At 47.1% G+C, this 10,717-nt stretch overlaps 1 protein-coding gene across 1 annotated transcript in view; it reads right to left on the bottom strand.

The window, feature by feature from the left end:
* Positions 1 to 4,861, bottom strand: part of LOC122564533 (LIM domain-containing protein 1-like) — a 50,291-nt gene extending 45,430 nt beyond the window's left edge. Inside the window, exon 1 of the mRNA XM_043719583.1 lies at positions 3,025 to 4,861. Within this exon, the coding sequence (XP_043575518.1) occupies positions 3,025 to 4,405 (1,381 nt within the window). The 5' untranslated portion in view covers positions 4,406 to 4,861. The remainder of the gene's footprint in view (positions 1 to 3,024) is intronic.
* Between the last annotated feature and the right edge of the window lie 5,856 nt (positions 4,862 to 10,717).

Here is a 10,717-nt window from a genome sequence, read left to right as displayed (position 1 = left end):
TGTGTGGAGTTTGCACGTTCTCCCCGTGTCTGCGTGGGTTTCCTCCGGGTGCTCCGGTTTCCTCCCACAGTCCAAAGATGAGCAGGGTCAAGTGAATTGGCCATACTAAATTGCCCGTAGTGTGAGGTAAGGGGTAAATGTAGGGGTTTGGGTGGGTTCGCTTCGGCGGGTCGGTGTGGACTTGTTGAGCCGAAGGGCCTGTTTCCACACTGTAATGTAATCTGTAAAACTTGCCCACCACCGACATCAGGCTCACTGGACTATAGTTCCCTGGCTTGTCCTTACCACCTTTCTTAAACAATGGCAGCACATTAGCCAACCTCCAGTCTTCCGGCACCTCACCTGTGACTATCGATGATACAAATATCTCAGCAAGAGACCCAGCAATCACTTCTCTGGCTTCCCACAGAGTTCTAGGGTACACCTGATCAGGTCCTGGGGATTTATCCACCTTTACGCATTTTAAGACATCCAGCTCTTCCTCCTCTGTAATTTGGACATTTTGCAAGATGTCACCATCTATTTCCCTACAGTCTATATCTTCTATGTCCTTTTCCACAGTAAATACTGATGCAAAATACTTGTGTTGGAGGCTGGTACAACATTTAAAAGACATCTGGTGGGGTATATGAACAGGAAGGTTGAGAGGGATATGGGCCAAGTGCTGGCAAATGGAACTAAATTAGATTGGGATATCTGGTTGGCATGGGCAAGTTGGACTGAAGGCTGTGTTTCCATGCTGTACATCTCTGACTCTATTGCCAGAATCCACGGTTTGTTGCCTTTATTTTGGGCTTGACAAGCATCTATTGCTCGTGAGGTCTTATCCAGAACTCCTACAGTGTGGCCCTCCACCAGTAATGCACTGGAATGTTTGTGCTCAAGTCCCTCTATGTATGTTTCACATGCACCATTAATACATTTCTGGGATCAGTTATCTGGCTAGTCTCATATGTAATCCTTGCAACTATTCGTGTGGAATGATCACATCTCTCTAACATGCAAGTGATGAGATGAGCAAACTGCGATCGCAACTTACTGGGATACAACACCAGACTCCACTAATCTGGTGAGGAAACTAAAGCAGAAATTGCTGGAAAAAACTCTGCAGGTCCAATTGTCAATTCTGAAGATGGGTCACTGGACGTGAAACGTTAATTCTGCCTTCTCTCTCCAAAGAGACCTGCTGAGCTTTCCTAGCAATTTCTGCTTTTGTTTCGGACTTCCAGCATCTGCAGTTCTTCGGGGTTTTTTTTTTTGCTTCTCATGATGACGTTTCGACTTTGGAAACACTCAAGTTACCGGCCACCTTCCGAGTCCACTCCCTCCACCACAGAGGCACAGAAGCCGGTATTTGTGTGTGCACCGCTTACAAGATGAACTGCAGTCAGTTTCCAAGGAGCCCCCCAAACACTTTTCAAACCAGTAAACTTGACCAACTAGACAAGATGTGGAGATGCCAGAGTCAGGCTGGGGTGGAAAAACCTGGTGTCGTTTGAGGTTTGACTTTAGAAAAGTCAGCGGACGCGTGGGAATGGAGATTCCTCTCAAAGTACGCACCATCCTGATTGTTGCCAGCTCAAAATCCTACAACTCCCTTCCTACCTGCAGTGCAGGTGACCCTGCACCTCATAGTGGTGGCTAAGCTCAGTTGGCTGGATGGCTGGTTAGCAGGCGATGCAGGGTGACATCGACAGCCCAGGTTCAATCCCCACACCCGCCTAGGTTACCACAAAGATCCTTCCCTCCCGATTCCACCCCCCCGCCCCCCATCCCTGGGGGGGCACAGTGACTCTCAGAGTAAAACACCACCGGTCACCTCTCTAATGAGAGCATAGCCCTCTGGGATGATGGTGACTTACTGGTACACCCTGAGGATTGCAGTGATTCACAAAATTAGCCTATTGCCACCTGTTCCAGAGCAATTAGGGATGGGCAATAAATGCTGAGAGAGGAGGAAAACAAAGTGGATCAGGTTAAGGGGCAAACTAATCAAGGTCTTCAGAATATTAACAGGGAAAGACAGGGTAGAGGAGAGAAACATTGAATCCCTTCAATGTGGCAATAGGCCCTCTGGCCCAACAATCCACACTGACCCTCCGAAGAGTATCCTACCCAAACCCTATTTCCCTCCCCTATTATTCGACATTTACCCCTGACTAATGCACCCAGCCTACACATCTCTGAACACACTCAGCAATTTAGCATGGTCAATCCACCCTAACCTGCACATCTTTGGGTTGTGGGAGGAAACCGGAGCACCCAGAGGAAACCCACACAGATACTGGGAGAATGTGCAAACACCGCACAGACAGTTGCCCGAGGGTGGAATCGAACTCGGGCTCTGGTGCAGCCATAAGTAGATAATGAAAAATTATTTCCACCAACTGAAGATTCTCGAACTGAGGGCACAGTCTAAGAATTACGGCCAGACCGTTCAGGAGAGATGTTTGAAAGCAACTAGACACACAAGGAGTAGTGGAGGTTTGGAACTCTCTTCCTCAAACACCAGTCGATGCTAATTCAATTGTTAGATTTAAATCTGAGTCAACAAAATTTTATTAAGCAAGGGTAACAAGGGGCACTGACCCAAGCAGGTATATACGGAGTTAGGCCATGAATCAGCTTCGATCTCATTAAATGGTGGAGCAGGCTCAAGGCCTGAATGGCCATCTCCTGTACCTATGCTCTGAGATGGAGAGGGTCAAAGGGTGCCACTGAGAGTCGTAGAGCACGGAACAGATCTTTCAACCCAACTTGTCCGTGCTGACAGGGTTTCCCAAACTGAACTTGTCCCACTTCACTGCATTTGACCCACATCCTTCTGAACCTTTCCTATCCACGCACATGTCCAAATGTGACGAGTTTTTGGTGGCTCAGAGGCGAACCTTCACAGTGGACACGAGCTGAGGAATTCATTCCCACCCACTCCCTCCAAGGACATGATCTGGAATGAGTAGATGGATCAATTCCCTGTAGTTAACAGAAATACACCTCCCACAGAAACTGGATAAAGGAACTTACCAAAATACTCCGCCTTAGGGTTCGCATCCATCTCCTGCTCTAGACGCTGGGTGAGAGCTTCCACTTTGAGTTCAGCCCTGGATGGTCCAGTGGACGGCTGCACATGGAGGGTCTGACAGGGCAGGCGAACCCTGGGGTTAGATTCCTGGCGGGACTCGGGCAGTCCAGGCGCTGGCTGACAGTCCGGATCCTGCGGGAACAGGGAAAGCTGGCTCTGGCCTGGGCTGGCCTGGTGTCTGCCCCCTCGGCCACCGTCAGTTCCCCTCGAGTCAGAATCCCCTTCGGGCTGAGTGGCCGCGCGGGACTCCAGCAGACATTGCGGGGGCTCCTCCTGCTCCTGGGATCGGTCCGGGGCAGCGGGGCTGGGCTGGAACAAGCTGGACCTGGGACTGGGGACAAGTTTGAGGCTACCCAGGTGGGTCTGATCTGGGATCCCCTTGGAGGGGCTGTAAGGGACTGGATCACTGGAGATCGCACTGGATCTGGGACTGGATTTGAGGCTACCTTTGTGGGTCTGATCTGGGATCCCCTTGGTGGGGCTATAAGGGACTGGATCACTGGAGATCACACTGGATCTGGGGCTGGGGGAAGATTTGAGATTACCCAGGTAGGTCTGATCTGGGATCCCCTTGGTGGGGCTATAGGGGATTGGATCACTGGAGATCACACTGGATCTGGGACTGGATTTGAGGCTACCCATGTGGGTCTGATCTGGGATCCCCTTAGTGGGGCTATAAGGGATTGGATCACTGGAGATCAGACTGGATCTGGGGCTGGGGGCAGATTTGAGGTTACCCAAGTGGGTCTGATCTGGGACACCCTTGGTGGGGCTATAAGGGACTGGATCACTGGTGATCACACTGGATCTGGGACTGGAGACCCCCGACCTGGTCTCCTGGTTCCAACTGGACCGGGGGCTAGACTGGGGGTAGTCGGGCCGAGTGGACGCCGTGTGCCTGGTGCCCGGGTCCTCCCCCTCAGAGCCGGTCCTGAGGCTGGGGTCCTGAGGGTAGCGAGTGAGCCGGTGAGGTTCGGGAGGAGCCGGGCCCGCAGCTCCGGAGACCGGGGGCTTAGCCGCTCCATCACCGCTGAAGCGCTTCTGTAGGCGGGCGGCTCGCTCGGACTCACCGGGGGGCTGCAGGCTGGGGAAGACACCGTTCATCCTGCCGGGAGGAGCGGCCAGCCCCATCCTCGCCATCTCCTGCTGTCTCTGCTGATGGATCTTGTTCATCTTGAAGGCAAACACACGCCGGGTCTCCTCAAACTCGGGTTTGCAAGTTTCCCTGTTCACTCGGAACAGCCCGTCCTTGGAAGCTTCATACATGTTCAAATCCTCGATGAATTTACTGGCCTCCAGCCCCAAATCCTCATATTTATCCATGTTGACTGCTCCCCCCCCCCAAAAAAAAAACAAAATCTTGACTTGTGGCAAACCAGGCTGGAAGGAAACAAAAACTCAAACTCCAAATGAAAGAAGCAGCAGTGTGTGGGAGAGGTGGAGGATTTTACTCTGGCTTTAACACTCAGTCAGAAGGGTGTACTCCAACTTGGAGTCTTGCTGTGCTAATTGTGGCCTGGGAACTCCGTAACTGCAGCCTCTTTATCCCCCTGCTGCCCAGAATGAGAGAGAGAGAGAGACTGTCTATCTCTCCACTCACACACTCAGTCCTCCCCCACAACCATGCGCCCTTTTGCACAAGTTTCCCAACTTTTTAAAAAACTTTCCAGAAAGTTTGCAGAAAAGTTTTCCCTCCCTCTCTTGAGTGGGATAAGCCACCCCCTCTCGCCCTGGAGGGTGGGCATTCACGGGAGAAAGCTGAGGGACTACACCCTGGGAGGTTGTCGGGGAGGGAGGAGGGGGAAGGGGAGGGAAGAATGCAGTGGATGGTTACAGAGGCGGCGAGAGGTCTCATTGGGAATCAGTGGCGATCAATGCGCGGCCTGGGGCTGGACTCTTAAAGGGGCCACCACACGTTCCCACGGCCTCCTGCCTCTTTGAACTTGGTCTGGCACAAGCACCCTCAACCCATCCACCCATACCCGGAGGAGAGGAGGGGGGGGTGACGCTAACAAACCCGCGTGCTGATTTCATTAGCACTTCTCATTTCTCTTATTTCCAATTTCCTTCTGGCTTCAGCTCAGTATGTCAATATGTAAACCGGGTTTCAATTCTTGAAAACACATAACTGTCAAGTGACTAGCCAGATGCTATGCATAAAAATAGAGACGAGCGTGGCCCCCACGGCCACCCAGTATCTGACTTCCCGGGGAATTGGTAAATGAATTAAACAAAATTTTAAAAAGGGAGGGATTGTGGGGGAGAGTACCCCTGACATTCAACTATTCAACCTCCTTCCCTCTGCACCCCATCCCCAAATTTACATTTTGGTAACTGCATACACATCCCAAGTGAGGTGTAACATGCAGTGTGCATTCTTAAAATGACTCCAAAAAAGATTTGCATTCATATAGCGCCTTGTCATTTATATAAATGATTTGTATGTGGATATAGGAGATGTTGCTACTAAGTTGGCAGACGACGCCAAAATTGGGGGTGTAGTGGACAGCAAAGAAGGTTATCTCAGAGTACAAAGGGATCTTGATCAGATGGGACAGTGGGCCAAGGAGTGGCAGATAATTTAGACAAATGTGAGATGCTGCATTTTGGAAAAGCAAATCAGGGAAGGATTTAATGGTAAGGTCCTGGGGAGTGTTGCTGAACAAAGAGACCTTGGAATGCAGTTCATAGTTTCTTGAAAGTGGAGTCACTGGTAGACAGGGTAGTGAAGAAGGCTTTTGGTAAGCATGCCTTAATTGGTCAGTGCATTGAGTCTCGGAGTTGTAAGATCATGTTGCAGTTATACAGAGCATTAATTAGGCCACTTTTTGAATACTGTGTTCAGTTCTGGTCTCCCTCCTATCAGAAAGATGTTGTGAAACTTGAAAGGGTTCAGAAAAGATTTACAAGGATGTTGCCAGGGTTGGAGCCAAAGGGAGAGGCTGAACAGGCTGGGGCTGTTTTCCCAGGACTGCCGGAGGGTGAGAAGTGACCTTATAGAAGTTTTAAAATCATGAGGGGCATGGATTTGGTGAATAGCCAAGGTCTTTTCCCTGAGGTAGGGGAGCCCAAAACTAGAGGGCATAGATTTAGGGTGAAAGGGCAACGATTTAAAAGGGACCTAAGGGCAACTTCTTCACACAGATTGTGGTACGTGTATGGAATGAGCTGCCAGAGGAAGTGATGGAGGCTGGTACAATTACAACATTTAAAAAGCACCTGGATAGGAAGGGTTTAGAGGGATATGGTTCAAATACGAGCAAAGGAACTAGATTAATTTAGGAAATCTGGATGTGTTGGACTGAAGGCTCTGTTTTGGCTGTACAGCTGTACAGCTCTTTAACTCTCACTCCAACCCACAGATTGTCCCAAAGGGGTTTAACACCAGTGAAGTACTTTTATGTGGGAGTCACTGCTGTAATGGACAAAAGACATGTCGTTAACCACTTGATTAGCATCATCTACCACCTTCACCATCCACACCCTGTCTACCATCTATAGACAACGTATACCACCCACTGCAGATTCTCATCAAGCCTTTTCTGACAGCACTTTCCAAACCCACAACCTCAACCACCTAGAAGGATAAAGGGATAGATACACCACCACCTGCAGTGCCCCTCTGGGCCACACACCAACTTGACTTGGAATTATATTCCTCTTCCACCACTGTTAAGTTCTGAAACTTCCTTCCTCACAGCACTTCAGATGGCCCTACACCCCAAGGGCAATTAGGGACAGGCAATAAATGTTGGTGTAACCACTGATGCCTACATCCCAGGAAGAAAGAGCCAAAAAAAGTCTATTTGTGCACAGCAAGCTCCCACAAACAACACCCATGCTCAGAGACTTACAATGAGAAACCACCTTTCATGAGCATTGGATATCTCAAAGCTCAGTCACCACTGAAGACCTTTTGCAGTGTAGTCACTGTTGCAATTAGAGGAAACAGCTAACATATATACAGGAAGCTTCCACAGTGATAGGATAAGGGCCACCTTTCATGTGGCTGAGTGTCACATTTTGTTTTGTAACACTCCTATTTTAGTCCATTAAAGGTGGTGTCCAAATGGAGGGTATTGTTGTAGTTTGTTCACTGAGAGATAAACAGTAGCCACAAGTCTGTAGGGAGTTGGTGACATAATGTGAAATACTCCTGGAATTGTAATCCAGAGACTGAGGCTAATATTCCAGGGAGCTGGTGGAATTATGGAATTTAAAGGCAGCCTCAATGATCGCAATCATGAAATTCTAATTGACGTTTCTCAAAATCCCATCTGGTTTATTAATGTCCTTTATGTGGGAAATCTGCTGTCCTTACCTGGTCTGGCCCACCAGTAACACCAGACCCACAGCAGTGTGGTTCACTTTTAACTGCCCTTTGAAGCCACTCAGTTCAAGGGCAACTTGTGATCATACAATAATGTCACCATCCAAAGCTCTTCTTCAGAATAGTCCCATGCAATCTCTTACATCCACCTGAAAAGGGCAAAAGGAGTCTCGGTACAACATATCTGCAAATAGGTGCTTCAGACAGTGCAGCCCTCCATCCATGCTGCACTGGACAGTCAGTGCTTCATTCATGCTTAAGTCCATGGGGTTCACCTCTAGTCCACAATCTTCTGCCACATAAGAGTCACCCTCCTCACTAAGCCACAACTTACACTGTGGCAAAATTTTGATGCAATGTCTATTTTACATTCCCCCTTAATTAGCTGGCATTCAGGTAGCCTCAAATGGTCATCCTTGTGAATTTGGACAGGATTGCCAATGTATTGCTATGAATAATGCTTAAAGGGATTCTATGTGTGATGCCTTGCTCTGAAACAAACTCTGCTTCTAAATCCCCATTTTTTCAAAAATTTGAGTGACTGCTTCCCAACTCTGCCCATTCCAGCTGGTTTTGAAACAGACTGTCGGTATAGAGAGTAACTGGGCCTGGTTGGAGAAGGTTAGGTTAGCTGTGTCAAAAACGTGAAAACATTGGCTTTCGCTTCTTCAGTTTTGGAAAGTTTAACATTACGCGTTGGAACTGAAGAAGTAACCAGAAGAAAAGTTAATGATCTGAAACCTGAAACAAAGGGTATCTGGCACAATTTACCGCTTCCCTCCCACATACTTCATTCAAACCTCGGGATGCCCCTCCAGAGGTCTATCTACTCACAATTTATCCCTCTGCCATGAAGCCAGAACAAACAAGTTAGGACAAAAATGAAGAGAAATATCATCACAGGCAGTCGTGAGTCTCTGCCACAGGAAACCGTCGAGGCCAAAACATTGAAGACTTTCAAGAAAGATTTGATAATTCTTAGGACTAAAAGGATTAAAGGGTATGGGGAGAAAGGGGGAACAGTGCATTTTGTTGGATAATCAGCCAAGATCACATTGAAAATGGTGGAGCAGGCTCAAAGGGCCAAATGGCCTACTCCTGATCCTAAAGTGTATGTTTCTAAAACCTCAGCACCTATCCTCCAAACCTCTGAAACCCACGTCTCCCTTTCATTCTGCCAAAGTCCTGCAGTTGTGCAGCTAAACCCCACCGGTACAATAAATGCAAGATAACCCCTTTTTCTATAATTCACTCACGGGGATGTTGGCATTGCTGGTAAGGCCAGACTGAAATGCTGATCCCTAATTGCCCCTGAGCAGGTAGGGGTGAGCAGCCAAAAACCTGCTCAAACAACTCAGCAGACAATAAAGAGTTTGACTTTAGCAGTAACAACATGATACTATATTCTCTTTGATGCAATAGTCAATCCTAGGTGGATAACTATTTTGTCTTTTGACCCTGTCTATAAAATTGATAAAGAATACATATTAAAAGATAGGTGAATGAGTATATACTGATTGAAAATCAATAATTAAATGAGGCAATATGGTGGTAGACTGGTAGATGAGTAAGCAAAGAGGTTTCTGCTAATCCTCTGAAGATAAGGTTCAAATCCCACCCTGGCAGACAGACAGTGGACAATCAAGTTAATACATCTGGAATTGAAAGTTAGCCTCAATGATAGTAACTGATGAACCTACGGTTAATTTTTGTTTAACTACTAAAAGTATTTAGTTTCCCAGTGTCCTTTAGAGAAGGAAATCTATCATCCTTACCCAATCTGGCCTACATATGACTCCGGATAACCCACAGCAATAGGGTTGACACTTAACTACCCTCTAAAATGGCCTGGCAAACCATTCAGTCTAAGGAGAATTAGGGTTAGCAATGAATGCAGACATTTCCAGTGATACTCACATCCCATGGGAGATATGTGTTTTTAATGGAACATTGAATAAATATTAGAAGTCAACCCAAAATGTGGCAGTAAATATTCCAGAACACAATGTGAAGTATTTGTAATTGTTCTTGTTTGGTCAGAAACCCTAACATTTTTTGGTCTTGATGACTCACCATGAACAACACATAAGCAATGTGGTATATATGTGTACTACTGTAACGCGATCAAGAGTTACGGGGAAATGTCAGTAAAGTGGAGTTCAGGATATCAGATTAACATGACCTGATTGAATGACCTGTTTGCAATCCTATGGCTTAATTCTTGTTGATTCTCTGTCCATAATACTCCAAATGCCATTCAGTAGAAGTCAGAGGTTATTGTAAATTCCAAGCAGTTTTCAAAATAACAATGCTGCCTTTGATCTGGGCTCTAAAATGCAAAAACACCTTTCAAACTATAATTAAATTCGATATGACTGGGTCAGAAGTTACATGACACCAGGTTACAGGTTTATTTCAAGTCACAAGCTTTTGGAGCACTGCTCCTTCGTCAGGTGACTTGTGCCTTTGTCCACTCCAGTCCAACACTGGCACCTCCACATCATGTCCATAGGACTTGGCACTGTCTTTACTGGGTAAGTTCAGGTTCAAAATAAGAGGGTGTCCTAGTTAAAACCGAGGTGAGGGGGGAATTTGTTCTCAGTAAGGTTTCTAATCTTTGGAATTCTCTTCACGAGTGAGGTCATAGGGTTGGTTCGATATGAAGGTGAAGTTACCATAATTGTACCTGACCATAAGGCTGTGCTCTCATTAGAGAGAGAGAAAGAGAGATGACGCGTGTGTTTTATCCTGAGGGTCGCCACACCACAGGCGAGGGGAGAGGCTGAGAAGGGGAGTCCTTTATGGTAACCCCAGCCAGTGCGGAAGCTGGACCCACACTGTTGGTATCACTCTGCACGGTGAACCTGCAGTCCAGCCAAATGAGCTAACTGACCACAGCTTTAACAGATTTTGACATAGAAGGGGGTCTAGGGTTAGGGATAACAGACAGAGAAAATGAGTTGAGGCTGCAATCAGATCATCCGTGATTGTATTGGATAGTAGAAAAGACTTGAGGAGCCAAATAACCCACTCCTGCTAATTCCTATGATCCTAACTAATGAACAGCAATTAGAGTTTGTGAATGAAATGGGGCATGGTGTAATCTTAGCAACACATTAATATTCTTTGTATTGTAAGCTTATAAAAACCATGTATCATCCAATTTACCAAAAATAGTCCTGTTCAGTTCCGACAGGAACAGTTTAGACAAGGGCTAAATGTAAAACAGAAGACAATGGGTTTTTGGAACGCACAAAACATGAGAATTAAAACTGGTAAGCTGCAGGCTCAGAGCACCATGCAAG

The sequence above is a fragment of the Chiloscyllium plagiosum genome, chromosome 29 (genome assembly GCF_004010195.1).
Source record: "Chiloscyllium plagiosum isolate BGI_BamShark_2017 chromosome 29, ASM401019v2, whole genome shotgun sequence".
NCBI lineage: Eukaryota > Metazoa > Chordata > Chondrichthyes > Orectolobiformes > Hemiscylliidae > Chiloscyllium > Chiloscyllium plagiosum.
Note: the sequence above shows the minus strand (reverse complement) of the source record. Positions and strands in the feature narration are given on the sequence as shown.